Genomic DNA, 15,391 nt, shown 5'->3' with positions numbered 1-15,391 from the left:
ACCATCTCAAAATCAACAAAGTCCCATGGCTCCAGAATCTGCAGCCTTGCCACCAAACTCAAAGAACACCTATTAGTCTCGCACAGGTGGCAGCCTTTTTGTCAACTGGACCAGTATTCAGGAAATCGCTGTACTTACTACTGAACGATGCAGAGCAATGGACTGTAATGGCAAATTAGATGCTTTAGAGAGGAGTTGCTGATCTTATAGCCAAAGAAAGACAAGATAATACATTGCATCTACTTCTCTATTGGGGAAAAAATATATATTAATCTATATAATACTGCATATTTACCACTTTTTCAAAACAGTTAAAAACAAATGCAGCTCTTCTAAGGAAGGTATTCAATTAGCAGCACTAAAATCCCAGTGCCGTGGGGAAAGGGTATTCAATAAGATAGCCTTTTTCCTGAGCCTAAAAATTGAGATACAGGCACGCAAACCCACTGATTCCACATAGACTGCTAGAATCTGGGATGGGACAAAATAAAAGTGAAGAATGAAATCAAGGGGTTAATTTAAGTGGTGTTTTGCAAAAGAAAACCATCCCATTTTGCTAAACTTTAAGGGGCGGTATTAAAATGATATATCACGCCCAATCTCCTTTCTAACGTGGCTCCCGTTATCGAGCATATCACACCCATAGTAATCAGGATTAGCTGCGTAAAGGGTTGGGTAAACTCTGGGGGTAGCGGGCTGAAATTATTATACAATGCCTGTTAGCAGAAACAGAACGGGTGTGGAAGGGGGTGAAAAGAACTGAATACCGCCCTAAGAGTCTGCAACCATAAAAAAAATAAAATCTTAATTGTGGTTAACATATAAGCAAATAGACCTATATATATATATATATTTTTTTTTTTATATTCAATAATTTGTTGCAGAGCGCCGGACTTGTTTGTAGCCTTCGATTTCTATTATTTTTGGTCCTGATAACACCACAGCTGATTTCATACCTACATTTCAAACACTATGAACATTCCTAGCTACAAAAGTGCTGAATTAAAAGGATTAACACAATTCAATGAGTGAGAAAATAGTTCTAGGAGGGGATATAGGGATAATGGAGAAGAGAATAGAAACAATGGTATCTTTACTGCATGACCTTTGCAAGCAACCTCACTAGAGTCACCACAAAATGAAGTTAAGTCATTGAACAAGAATAGGTTTTATATTAATCCCGTAATATTTACAATAGACAAATACCAATAGGAAAATAAATATTGAGTTATTTGAACTCCGAAGATCCAATGTCAAGCAAGTGGCCATATTTTGTTTTTGGCACTATATACAACTTAAAGAAAAAAAAAAATAGACTGAACACCTATGAAATAAAAATGAACACAGGAGAAAAAAAAAACCTGAACACTTTAATGAAAACTCTAGAGATAGAAAATCCTACAGGTCTTCTAGGCACATATAGTACAGTTATACACTCTCTTGGATCTGTTCAAATTTAACTAGAAGTTTATCAGTACTTTCTTTAAGGTCTTCAAAAGACTCTTTAACAGATTCTAAATCTTTGTCATGGGTTTCTATTTTCACAGAATATGCCACCAAACTATCCACCGCCTCCCTTAGCATCTTCAAGTCCGACTCCAGTTTCTTAACGGAGGAGTTCAAACTGTCAACCCCAATGTCTTGTCCAGATGACCCAGCCACATTGCTCTTCCACTGGTCCCAGTCATACTTCAATTCTTCAATCTGCTCCTTGTGACTTTCGATAACGCTGGTGACATCCAGCTGTAATTTCTCAAAATCAGCAGCAGCGTTTGGTAGGACTGCAATGTTGGATTTTAACTTCTCTATATCTTGAGATAAAGTCTGCTGAGCATTGTTCAATGATAATAAGGTCTTGGATACCTCAGGGCTTCCCTGAGCATCAGAAGAAGACAAGTGCTTCAAACCAACGAAAGCCTCCTCGATGGCATTCAATCTCCTGCTGTATTCCTCGAAATTGGTTTTCAAAGATTCCACAGCAGACTGCTCAGCATTCAAAGCCTCCACTGTACTTTCAAGAGGTCCCAGCCTCTGTTCCACGCCATCTCTGTTAGTTTCAATCTCTTTCAACAAGTCATTATTAGCAGAGACATAATTATTTTCCATCTCTGACACAGAAGAGGAAATTTGTTCAAAATCATTGAGAATCCTCTCGAGTTCCCCCTTCACGCTGGACTCATCGTTTTTCAAAACCTTTTCTTTTAAGTCCTCTACTGCTGCCGACTGTTCCTGAACATCTCTCTTTAAATTTTCATGTTCGTTCCTGAGAGCCACAATTTGATTGCTGTTGGCAGTAACGGAATCCACATTTATGGCATTGTTAATTAACCAGTCGATAGACTCTTCTTTGGATTTATAGGAGGTTTGTAATTGAGCGGCAAGCTCTTTTAATGCATTCAGTTCATCGTTGATTGAATTTAATTCTCCTAATGAAGCTATTTTAGCCTTCACGTTGTTAACATCATCCTGGTTTAACTTCTGTACTTCAGTAAGCTCGGCTATTTCATCATTAATGGAGTTATTTAATTCTGTAAACTTTTCCCTCATTGTTCTGTCAAAGAGGACGAGATCTCTGTCGCCCTGGTCTTTCACATTTTGGATGACATTAGAAACATCTTTCTGCAGCTTCTTAAGGATCACACTAACTACGTCCAGCTCCTTTTCACTATTTTTGATAGACGTGTCATGGCTTTGCTGCTTTTCCTGAATGTCTTTTGAAATAAATTCCACTCTTCCAACTGTTTTCTGAAGTAAATCAACCTAAAAGAAAAATTGTAGACTGTAAGTGACGACCAAGGTAACATTGTAATATTAATATACACCTGGCAGATAACAATGGGTATTTCTTCATACCTAAAATACAGATACAAAGCAAATCTAGTGTTGCAAGAAGAGGATAACATTTGCAGAGAGAGTTAGGTTTGGGTGGGTTATTTTGTTTCTATGCAGGGTAAATACTGGCTGCTTTATTTTTACACTGCAATTTAGATTGCAGATTGAACTCACCACACCCAAATCTAACTCTCTCTGCCTAACTGCTAACAAAGGCCCTCATTCCGAGTTGTTCGCTCGCTAGCTGCTTTTAGCAGCATTGCACACGCTAGGCCGCCGCCCTCTGGGAGTGTATCTTAGCTTAGCAGAATTGCGAACGAAAGATTAGCAGAATTGCGAATAGAAATTTCTTAGCAGTTTCTGAGTAGCTCCAGACTTACGCCTACACTGCGATCAGTTCAGTCAGTTTCGTTCCTGGTTTGACGTCACAAACACACCCAGCGTTCTCCCAGACACTCCCCCGTTTCTCCAGCACTCCCGCGTTTTTCCGCACACTCCCATAAAACGGACAGTTTCCGCCCAGAAACACCCACTTCCTGTCAATCACACTCCGATCACCAGAACGATGAAAAATCTTCGTTAGGCCGTGAGTAAAATACCAAACTTTTGTGCTAATTTACTTGTCGCAGGCGCACTGCGAACATTGCGCATGCGCAGTTTGCGACTAATCGCTCCGTTGCAAAAAAAAATAACGAGCGAACAACTCAGAATGACCCCCAAAGTTCCTGCTGCGATCAACTCAGAATTACCCCCAATACCCCATAATGAAAATGCAAAAAAAAGTTTTTTTGAGATTTCTGCAAATTTATAAAAAAAAAAAAAACTAAGAAATCACATGTACAGTACATAAGTGATCACAACCTTTGCCATGAATCTCAAAATTGAGCTCAGGTTGATCATCCTTGAGATGTACTACATATTGGGGAAGGGGGGGGGATTATAATGTTCTCACCACCAATCTCTCGTCTAAAGTGATGGGAGATCGCAGGGGGGCGATATTCATTTAATGCCCCCGTTTGCACTGAACCGGACTAAACTAATGGGCGCGTCTGGGAAAAGTGGCGTTTGGGCGCCCAAATGGATTACTTTTCACACATTTCAGCTCACCACCCCTGGTGGGTGCGAGCTGAAATGTAGACACCAGCAGCCGATCACGCCCGAACAGAGCTATATTTCAATACCTCAGTTGTGCGCCATCTAGTGGCTATCGGAATCAAAAACATTTGAATCTCGCCCATAGTGCATGCATATAAGCTCTGCAAACACTTTGAAAGACTGAATACCATTTGATGGATGTCATAGTCTGTGTTTTTGTGGCGCACCTGATACCTTGCTTCATTGTAATGAGATCCGTTAATTTGCAGCCTAATGCAGGCACAATCTAGCAGGCTGCTCACTTCACCACTGTGTGAGGTGAGCGGAGGGAGAGATGTGTGCTAAGCAGTCTGTGCTAGATCGCTCAGCACACATCTCAGTGTGAACCCCCCATAACTTTATGTGGACCTGTCCCTTTACACAGTGGAGTCAGGGGCTTGTGGACTGAACCTCCTGGCCATTACTGAAACCTGGATTACACCCTATGACACCGCTTCTCCTGCTTCTCTCTCGGCTGGGGGCCTTACATTCTCACACACACCCCGACCTGGGGGTCGTCATGGGGGTGGTGTTGGGATCCTTTTACCCTCAAGCTACACATACCAACTTATACCTCCAGAACCATCTCTTACATTCTCTACATTTGAGGTCCATGCAATTCGCCTCTACCAACCCACTAATCTTCGAGTTGCTGTCATTTACCGTCCACCTGGCATTTCCTCTAAATTCCTCGACAACTTTGCTTCCTGGCTACCTCACTTCCTCTCTTCTGACATTCCCACCATTATCCTAGGTGATTTCAACATCCCTATCGATAACCCCACAAAACCACCTGCCTCTACACTCCTTAACCTCACCTCTTCACTTGGTCTCTCCCAGTGGACCTCCTCACCCTCCCATGTGAACGGGAGCTCACTGGATCTGGTTTTCACTCACCGCTGTGTTATTTCTGATTTCTCCAATTCCCCTTTTCCCCTCTCTGACCACCACTTGCTCTCATTCAACTTATCTATCTCTGCTCCCCCATCTCTCCCTCCTAAGGCTACCATCACTAAGCGTAATATTGAGGCTATTGACACCTCATCCCTATCCTCCCTGTTTGACTCGCTTCTCTCTCCTCTTCTCTCTCTCACATGCCCTGAACAAGCCACATCTCTATACAATGCATCTCTTACTTCAGCCCTTGACTCTGTTGCTCCGCCAACCACTATTCACCCTCGCAGATCAACACCTCAACCCTGGCACACCAAATGCACCAGATATCTACAAAAATGCTCACGTACAGCCGAGCGACACTGGAGGAAATCACGCTCTCAAGCAGACTTCCTCCATTTCAAATTCATGCTCTCATCCTTCAGTGCTGCCCTTTCCCTTGCTAAACAATCATACTTCAAAATCCTCATCTCTACCCACTCTTCCAACCCCCGGCGCCTCTTTGCCACTGTTAACTCCCTCCTCTGCCCACCACCACCTCCTCTCCCTTCCTCATTGTCTGCTCTTGACTTTGCCACTTACTTCACATCCAAGATTGACTCCATACGTCAGGACATCACATCCCACCAGTCCAGCAACCAGCCACCACCCATCCTTTGCCACCCCTCCCCTACCCTCTTACCAACTCTGACATCTTTCTCCCTAGTATCTGGTGAGGAAGTCATGGCCCTCATACACTCCTCCCCCCCCACAACCTCCCCACTCGACCCTATCCCCTCCCACCTCCTTTGCTACCTCTCCCCTTCTGCCTGTTCCCATCTTGCCCACCTTCTCAATCTCTCCCTCTCATCAGGCACTGTCCCCTCTGCCTTCAAGCATGCTCTTGTCTCCCCTATTCTTAAAAAACCTACCCTTGATCCTAACACTCTCTCCAACTATCGACCGATCTCTCTCCTCCCCTTTGCCTCCAAACTTCTTGAGCGTATTGTCTATAATCGCCTTACTGCCTTTCTTTCCTCTCACTCACTGCTTGACCCATACCAGTCTGGTTTCCGCTCTCTCCACTCCACTGAAACTGCCCTCACAAAAGTCTGCAATGACCTCCATGCCGCCAAATCTAAGGGCCACTACTCTCTGCTTATTCTTCTTGACCTCTCTGCTGCTTTTGACACTGTGGACCACCCTCTTCTTCTGCAAATCCTTCACTCTCTTGGTCTACGTGATACTGCCCTCTCCTGGCTGTCCTCCTACCTCTCCGATCGTTCCTTCTCTGTCTCCTCTCATGATGCTACCTCGCCCCCACTAACTGTTGGTGTCCCCCAAGGTTCTGTTCTTGGGCCTCTCCTTTTCTCTCTTTATACGTCCTCTTTAGGTGAACTCATTAGTTCTTTTAATTTCCAGTACCACCTCTATGCTGATGACACTCAAATCTACCTCTCCTCCCCTGATCTCTCCACGGCTCTCCTCACTCGTGCCTCTAACTGTCTTTCTGCTATCTCTTCCTGGATGTCCCAGCGCTTTCTTAAACTCAACATGTCTAAGACTGAGCTGATCATCTTCCCACCCTCCCGCACAACCTCACCTCCCACAATCTCATTATCCATTGATGGCACGACTATCTCCTCTAGCCCCCAAGTACGCTGTCTTTGTGTAATCCTTGACTCCTCCCTCTCCTTCAAACCACACATTCAGCACCTCTCACAAACCTGTCATTTTCATCTCAAAAACATTTCCAGGATCAGACCTTTTCTCACCCAGGATGCCACTAAGATCATTATTCACTCACTGATTATTTCCAGACTGGACTACTGTAATCTCCTCCTAACTGGCCTCCCTGACAATTACCTCTCTCCACTCCAGTCTATCCTCAATGCTGCTGCTCGGCTCATCTTCCTCACCAAACGCACTACATCCACCTCCCCTCTCCTACTAGCCCTTCACTGGCTTCCCTTCCCCTTCAGAATCCAATTCAAACTTCTCACTCTCACTTACAAAGCTCTCACCCAATCCTCTCCCATTTACATCTCTGACCTTATCTCCCTTTACTCTCCCACCCGTCCTCTTCGCTCTGCTAATGCACGCCGCCTCTCCTGTCCCCTGATTACTTCCTCCCACTCCTATCTCCAAGATTTTTCACGTGCTGCTCCCTTCCTTTGGAATTCTTTACCTCTCCCCCTCAGACTCTCCACCTCTCTACAAAACTTCAAACGGGCTCTCAAGACCCATTTCTTTACCAAACCCAGCCAAATCTCATCCTAACCCCCTGTTCCATGCTCTCTATGTACCCCATCTGTGTCACCCCTGTCTGTCTACCCCTACCCCTAGAATGTAAGCTCTCATGAGTAGGGCCCTCTTCCCTCATGTGCTCACCCTTTTCTTCTTTAATAATTCTCAACTGCCCAAATCACAGTTTTTGGGCCACCTGGAACTTATCTCTGTCATTTACTGGTGTAGTTATGCTTAGTTACCCTGTACTTGTCCAAAATTGATTTCAACTGTAAGTCACTGTTTTGATTATGTGCATATGTACTCTGTAATTGGGCGCTGCGGAACCCTTGTGGCGCCATATAAATAAATGATAATAATAATAATAAATAATGAGACTATCAACTGTCTACAAGCTAGTGAGGTCACTACAACCTGCGGAATTGATTATCTGCATTTGCATAACTACTTGGCAAGAAGGCTGCATGATAGTCGATAGTACCAATATATATGTCCATAAACTATGAAATAGCTTGATTGTATACACCAACTTTTGTTTAACAACCTTTCCAATGGGTCATTTAACAGGCAATGGACCTAATTTAGACGTGTTTGCAGCAGCAAATTTGTTCTCTGAATGGCAAAACCATGTGCACTGCAAGGATAGCAGATATAACATGTGCAGAGAGAGTTAGATTTGGGTGGGGTGTGTTCAAACTGAAATCTAAATTGCAGTGTAAAAATAAAGCAACCAGTATTTACCCTTCACAGAAACAATATAACCCACCCAAATCTAACTCTCTCTGCACATGTTATATCTGCCCCCCCTGCAGTGCACATGGTTTTGCCCATTAGAGAATAAATTTGCTGTTGCAATCAGGTCTGAATTAGGCCCAATGTGCAGTGCAGGTGGGGCAGATATAACATGTGCAGAGAGAGTTAGATTGCAAAGGACGGCTCTTATCAGGAGAACGGTCCTTTGTGATTTTATTCAAGCATACAGTGTTACTAAATGCGGTTATGATTGCGATGAGTGGCGGGATGCACCGAGTTCCAGAGTAGGGATCTTATTCAGCTTCAGTTTTGCTATTTTAGCAAAACTTCAACTGCCTGCGATGGCATGCTGGGGGCTGCCCAGAACAGGGAAGGCTGCCCAGCATGCAATACCTGTAATTGCAATCACAGCGCTGATATGTGTAAGCCCCCCTGCCGCCGCAGCCTGACTGCGAAAGTAGATGCAGGGAAGCCATTTTTCAGGTCACAGCAGCCGCGTAACGTCACGCGGCCACCCAGAACCCACCCCCATTTCTGTCGACCCACCAGCCCAACTGCGAGTCGACGCCCCAGCAACGCCGCATCACTGCCCCATGAACGCCTCTGTGGTCAATCAGGCAGAGGCGTTCGCAGAGTGAGATGCAATTGTATTTCCCCGGCCCGTGCAGTAAGCACTACGTCGGGACATGGTAAGATGCGATCGCATATCAGTAGTGATTGCTACTGAATAGGGTCCTCTAGGTAGACGTACATTAGGTCAACCCCATATGGTCAACATGGACAAAAGGTTGACAGGTTAAAGGTCGGCATGACAATGGTCGAAACATATGGTCGACACTGAGGGTTTTTTCTTGCTTTTGGACTTTTTCCATCCTTGACTATCCATGCCACAAATCATAACATTTAGTAACCTTGTAGTGAGCGAAGCGAGACACCATGCCTGAAGCGAGCCTGCAAAAGGATGCATTTCTACAAATGGTGGTCCCAGATGCTCCTGGGACTTTGGTGTAAAAGGGGTATAAATGTGGCTGGGTGGCACTCGATATACCGGCTGTCGGGATCCTGGTGGTCAGCATACCGGCGCCAGAATCCCGACCGCCGGGATCCAGACAACTATTCTCCCTCTTCGGGTGTCCACGACATCCCTGGAGGGAGAATAAATAATGTAGCGCGCCACCGTGCCCGCAGCATGGCGAGCACAGCAAGCCCGCAAGGGGCTCTTTTGCGCTCGCCCCGCTGCCAGCATTCCGGCGGTCGGGATCCCGGCGCCAGGATCCCGACAGCCGGCCAGCCATACTACACCCATGTGGTTATATGAAGCAATTATAGCACCTCTGGACTCACTCATTTTGTAGAAACCCTAAAAATGCAAAACAAATGATGTCGACCTCCTATACCACAGCCGAATGCATCACATGCGAAATGTACTGCTCGATGCATCCAACCCTATGGCCAGTATTCAAATACCCGCAAAGAAACATCTCACGATTTTCCTTCAATATTTTATTTCGGGCTATTCAATTAGGTCCCCCGAAAAAATTACTCCCGAAATCACACTGTGTGTTTTTGGTAGAAACAGCCCCGTTTTCGTGGATTTTACTACGCCTGCCTGAGGCAGGTAATAAAATCCCTGATAAGCAGCGGCATGCACCAGCTTATCAGGTCTAATTGAACAGCACCCAATGATCCAATTTCCCCCAATTAATGATTAACACTAAAATCAGTCGACATTTACTTATAGAATGTTAACATTGTGAATGTCAACATTTACTGGGGCAGTCATTTTATGGACAAAGCCAGGGGTAGGCCAACCAATTGAACTCCAGCTGCTGTGGAACTACAAATCCCAGCATGCAAAACTGTGGCAGGGCATGCTGGGATGTGTCCACAGTAGCTGGAGGGCCACAGGTTTCCTATCCCTGATCTAAACCATTCATATGCCTCACAACCTGACTGACGTTAAATTCCTAGCAAACTGATCACCATTTTCATAGCTATTGAGTCACCCCTCAATATGGCTTCCACGGCTGTGCATAGTAATGAGTACAACAATCAGACAAAAAGAAACTTCTAAATATTTAGTATATTCAGGTCTGCACTGCTTGTGCCTTTAGACTAATGAGCTGACGCTTCCATGCGCTAAAGAGTTCTGGCTTTGCTGAGCTGGCACGGAGCACAGGAGGAAGGATCGGAACTTCCTGGAGCAGAAAATACTAGAACAGCAACATTCTTGCAATGGGACTGGTTCAGCCTACAATGATATATCAGGGTTTTTGCAATTAAAGGTTTGCAGACCATCCTGAGATTTGAAGCCCTACTAATACTTGTGATCTGCTGTCATTTAACACAGATAGATCACACACACACACACACACACACACACACACACACACACACTTTGAGTTTCTTTAAACATCAGCTTTGATTTACTGCAAGAAAATATTGTTCTCTTTTTCAGCAAGTGCTTAGTAATGGTTCAGTTTGCTATGTATCTTAGTACTACCATGGCAACCACAGTCACGTGAGGTAACGTAGTGAACCAGAGACTTTGGAACACCCACCTTGGCAGCACAATCTCCATTAATCATATAATAGAAGGATAGCTCTGACTCAGGAGACTGATACCCCTTTTCCACTAGCTCAAAAAACCCCGGTGTTCGCACGGTGTTGCGCACCAACCCGGGTTTTTTGGTAGTGGGAACGGCTCACTGAGTGGCGTTCTCTTCAGGAAAAAGATGGGAGTGCTGGAACACAAATGCACTGGAACGGAGAGATTGTGAGGCCATATAACCCTCCCACACAAATATAATGCTAGAGGAATGTCAGGTTCTCATTAGCTCCTCCTTTCATTTTACAAGTCAGACTAAATCCATAATAAACCCAAAACACAAAAGTAACCAAAGCCCAGGTTTAAATCCAATACCAAAGAGAGATGCTCACCAGAGTCCTCCCTTCATGTACATGCTGGCACATGAAGAAGGGGGAAGCCAGAGTTTGTGCTAAGAAACAGCATGCTGACAAAAGAGGCATTCCAAAGCCTCCATGCTCACTATCATCATGTGACTGTGGTTGTCATGGTAGTAACATGGCACATAGCAATCCGTTATTGCATCTTTAAGAATGAACTAAGGCATGTATATTCTCACAGTGATTTCAAGGGATTGCATCTCTTACCTAATTATGTAGCATCTTTCATGCAACTTATTCAATTTTAACTGATCTGTATGGATGTCCATAAAATAACACAACCACCACTACAATAAGCAACTTCTATAATGTATACAAAATAATGTATACACAGCTGTTCTGAAATACAACACTGTATACTTCATCAGAGATGCAATACTTTCATTCCAGTGTGAAATTAGATTGCAAGCACTATGTTAATACAAATAACCTGGGTTGACGCTGCAGTGTGAAAGGGGTCTGTCCCGATTCTGTTCTGCTTTGGAACGGTGTTTCAAATCCCGGGTCAGACTGGGTCAGGGGTATAAATGTGGTTATGCGTAGCAATTATGGTAGCTCTGGACATTTTGTATAACAATCTGTGAGTCCCGGGTCAGACTGTGGTGCCGCCGCCAGGCTTTCTAAGCCCTTGCAATGCAACTCGTCCCCCTTGCACCTAAAGGGATGGGCCTCTAAAAATACTGGAGAACAATAACATATCACATGCTAAATTGGGCAGCAAGGATGGTGTAATGGTAAGCATTACTGCCTCACAGCACTGAGGTTGTGGGTTCGATTCCCACCATGGCCCTTTGTGGAGTTTGTATGTTCATCCTGTGCTTGCGTGGGTTGTCTCCGGTTACTCCGATTTCCTCCAACAATCCAAAAAGATACTGGTTTGGATCCCAACAAAATTAACCCTAGCGTGAATGTGTGTGCATGTAGGGAATATAGCCTCAGATTTATGAAGCCTTGGAGAGTGATAAATAACACGGTGATAAAGAATCAGCTCCTATCATTTTTCAAATACAGCCTGTAACATGGCAGTTAGGAGCCAATTGGCTGGTACTATATCAACGTGCTATTTATCACTCTCCAGTGCTTGATAAATCTGGGCCATAAACTGTACTGGGGCAGGGACTGATGTGAATGGGTAAATATTCTCAGTAAAGCGCTGCAGAATATGTGTGCACTATATAAATAACTGGTAATAATAAATAATAAATATACAAATGTGGTTTAAACTTGCGTCCTTTCAGGCAAGCGTACGCCTAATAATATATGTCTGACTCAATACCAGTTCTACAGGGATGAGATTTCTCTCTGCTACCAGACTTCTGTATTAAAAATCCAAAGAGGAAGCTGTTACCCTGAAACTACTGTAAAAGATTACATAAGACAGAAGCTTGCACCCTAGCGACAGAACAGAAATGCATCACATATCAGTAGTGCTCATAATATAGGGGAACTATCACAAGATCAATCAGATATTGCACCCAGGCTTGGACTGGCCCACAGGGGTACAGGGGAAACCACCGGTGGGCCCCACTGCCTGGGGGCCCACCTCCTTCTCTAAGGATCAGGTTCCAGACTGTGCACTTGAATTATACATTATACATATGTTACCTTATACTGGACTATGGTGTATTTTCTACAGTGCATTGCTGTTATTAATCTGGTAGATTATCATGCATGCAGCAGATGAATTTACTGTATATATTTATGAAGGGGCCCAGACGTTGCACTCTCTAATCATGGTTAGTCAAACCAATGAGCTGGCAGGCCACACCCCCTCTGCAGACTGACCACACCCCTAACACAGGCCCCTACCACTGCATTTCCCCGGTGGGCCCTACATGCCCCAGTCCGACACCGATTGCACCCACTGGTATTTTAGAGATATGACACTACAGTATGCATCGCTGTCCTCCAGTAAATGACATAACCATCTGGTGGTATGAGCCTTACTAATGGGGAGGGGAGGGGAGGGGGGGGGGGGAGGTGTCTTTCATTCATTCCAAGCATTAGTGCACGTATATAAATACTGTACACATCCCACTGTCCTGCTTATTTACGTAGGATCCAAAAATACATCTAGAAAGAAAAAAAAATGGTGTTGAAAGAGGATATGCAAATGTTAGTACATAATGAAAATACAGCTTATGTCGGGTACAGTGCTTATGCTAAATAAATTCCAGTTATTCTATTGTACAGCAAACAAGAAAAGCCATATAGGGTTAATTATAGTGTTCCCTGGAGACAGACAGACAGACAGACTGACTTGCACATATTTAATAGACTACAATAAGTATAATGACAATAGCAATGTAATCTGGTCAGTCCTGTGCTTTAGGCAAGTTCTGGGCAATGAAACATCAATCCTGTACCTGTTTCTGGAGAGTGTTCACAGTCTGGGCCAGTTCCCCTTTCTGCTCTGATAAGTGCTGTAATTTGCTGTTGATTGATGAAACTTCTTCCAGCAGATTGTAGACAAACCAGCCAGTGGCAGCAGCTCCTGCAATCAGCACCAGGTAAAACACCAGGGTACAGAGTCTGTGCAGTACCCCGGGTCCCGGCCCTGGGGCTGCCGCTGCCACCTTGTTGGGTTTTGGGCTCTTCTTGGCCAGGTCATTGGCAGATGCAGCTGCAGCCTGGGAGCTGTTCTCCGGAGAAGCGCTCTTATTCCTGTGCCTGGAGCTGGTCATGGTGATTGCACAGCCAATGTATGGATGCTCAGTGCTGACGAGCAGGCACTAAAGTTCCTTTGTATAAAAGTAGACTCTCTCTCCCCTGTGGTGTGAACCAATGGAGGGCTGCACAAGTGTTAATAGGGCTGGTCTGGAAGTTCCAAAAGGAACTCTCCAACTTGTGTGTAGAGTAAAAAAGTTGTGAGCCCCCTCCCCTCTCCTCATCCCACCCAGCCTAGCCCCTCCCCTCTGCCACGCACACATCCACACAGCTCCCCCTGGGGAAGATGCAGCCTGGCAGTAGTCAAACAATCTACACGTAGTAGATATGTACTGAAATGTGGTGTACAGGGTAATAATAAACAACACACAATGGAAACAATGAATACATGTAGAATATTAATTTTGAAACATGTATTTATTAATTTTGAAAGACACACACACACACACACACACACACACACACACACACACACACACACACACAAAATTTACAACAATCTAGGAACATGAGAAACTAAGGGGGTCATTCAGACTTGATCGCGAAAACGCACAGCGGGCGACCAGGTCCTAACTGCACATGTGTATGCACCGCAATGCGCACGCACGTCGGACAACAACAACGGGCATCGCCGGACAATGACGGGATAGTGCGAAAAATCTGATCGCACGGGCGTTCGCAAGTTGATTGACAGGAAGAGCCGTTTGTGGGTGGTAACTGACCGTTTACTGGGAGCGTTTGGAAAACTGCAGGCGTGTCCAAGCGTTATCAGAGAGGGTGTCTGACGTCCGCTCCGGCCCCGATCAGCCCGTTCTCATCACACTGTAGGAGTAAGTCCTGGGCTGCGCACAGACTGCACAAAGTGGATTTTTGCAGCTCTGCGTACACATGGGATCGCACACTTGCACGGCGAATTTACACTCCCCCTGGAGGCGGTGACTATCCGAACGCAGGACAGCAAAGTTTACAGCCCAGCAATCAGGTCTGAATCACCCCCTATAAACCTTTCTTATAGACTGCAGTAGTATAGCTCAGCAGTTACACTTGTCCAAGTCATATTTTTTTTTTTCAAAATAGCACACAGTATAAAGCATTTCATGAGTTATATGTTTTAAGTTAAGCCAGGTACACGCTGGTGCACCCAGCAATTGGTCTGATTTTCGGGACGATTTCCATTGAGTTCAGAAAAAGTATATTGGGGGTCATTCAGGTGCGGATGCAAAAATAAGATTTTACTTACCGATAAATCTATTTCTCGTAGTCCGTAGTGGATGCTGGGACTCCGTAAGGACCATGGGGAATAGCGGCTCCGCAGGAGACAGGGCACAAAATAAAAGCTTAAGGATCAGGTGGTGTGCACTGGCTCCTCCCCCTATGACCCTCCTCCAAGCCTCAGTTAGGATACTGTGCCCGGACGAGCGTACATAATAAGGAAGGATATTGAATCCCGGGTAAGACTCATACCAGCCACACCAATCACACCGTACAACTTGTGATCTGAACCCAGTTAACAGTATGATAAACGTAAGGGAGCCTCTGAAAAGATGGCTCACTACAGCAATAACCCGATTTTTTGGTAACAATAACTATGTACAAGTATTGCAGACAATCCGCACTAGGGATGGGCGCCCAGCATCCACTACGGACTACGAGAAATAGATTTATCGGTAAGTAAAATCTTATTTTCTCTGACGTCCTAGTGGATGCTGGGACTCCGTAAGGACCATGGGGATTATACCAAAGCTCCCAAACGGGCGGGAGAGTGCGGATGACTCTGCAGCACCGAATGAGAGAACTCCAGGTCCTCCTCAGCCAGGGTATCAAATTTGTAGAATTTAGCAAACGTGTTTGCCCCTGACCAAGTAGCTGCTCGGCAAAGTTGTAAAGCCGAGACCCCTCGGGCAGCCGCCCAAGATGA

The 15,391-nt window shown here is 45.0% G+C and overlaps 1 protein-coding gene across 1 annotated transcript; it reads right to left on the bottom strand.

Annotated features, from left to right (window-relative positions):
* Positions 1-1,350: 1,350 nt before the first annotated feature.
* Positions 1,351-13,665, bottom strand: CKAP4 (cytoskeleton associated protein 4). The gene is made up of 2 exons (XM_063928430.1): positions 13,173-13,665; positions 1,351-2,760 (listed from the first exon to the last, which is right to left on the bottom strand). The coding sequence occupies exons 1-2, from the start codon at positions 13,488-13,490 to the stop codon at positions 1,429-1,431; spliced, it is 1,650 nt and encodes a 549-aa protein (XP_063784500.1). The 5' UTR covers positions 13,491-13,665; the 3' UTR covers positions 1,351-1,428.
* Between the last annotated feature and the right edge of the window lie 1,726 nt (positions 13,666-15,391).

Source organism: Pseudophryne corroboree, chromosome 6, assembly GCF_028390025.1.
Source record: "Pseudophryne corroboree isolate aPseCor3 chromosome 6, aPseCor3.hap2, whole genome shotgun sequence".
Lineage (NCBI taxonomy): Eukaryota > Metazoa > Chordata > Amphibia > Anura > Myobatrachidae > Pseudophryne > Pseudophryne corroboree.
The sequence above is the reverse complement of the archived record's forward strand: the minus strand, read 5'-3'. Positions and strand labels throughout refer to the sequence as shown.

Bases quoted from the DNA above. Each gene is read 5' to 3' on its own strand.
- CKAP4 (XM_063928430.1), bottom strand. From the start codon at position 13,490: ATGACCAGCTCCAGGCACAGGAATAAGAGCGCTTCTCCGGAGAACAGC. The intron at 2,761-13,172 runs GTACAGGATTGA...TTTTTCTTTTAG, and splicing joins TGAACACTCTCCAGAAACAG to GTTGATTTACTTCAGAAAAC.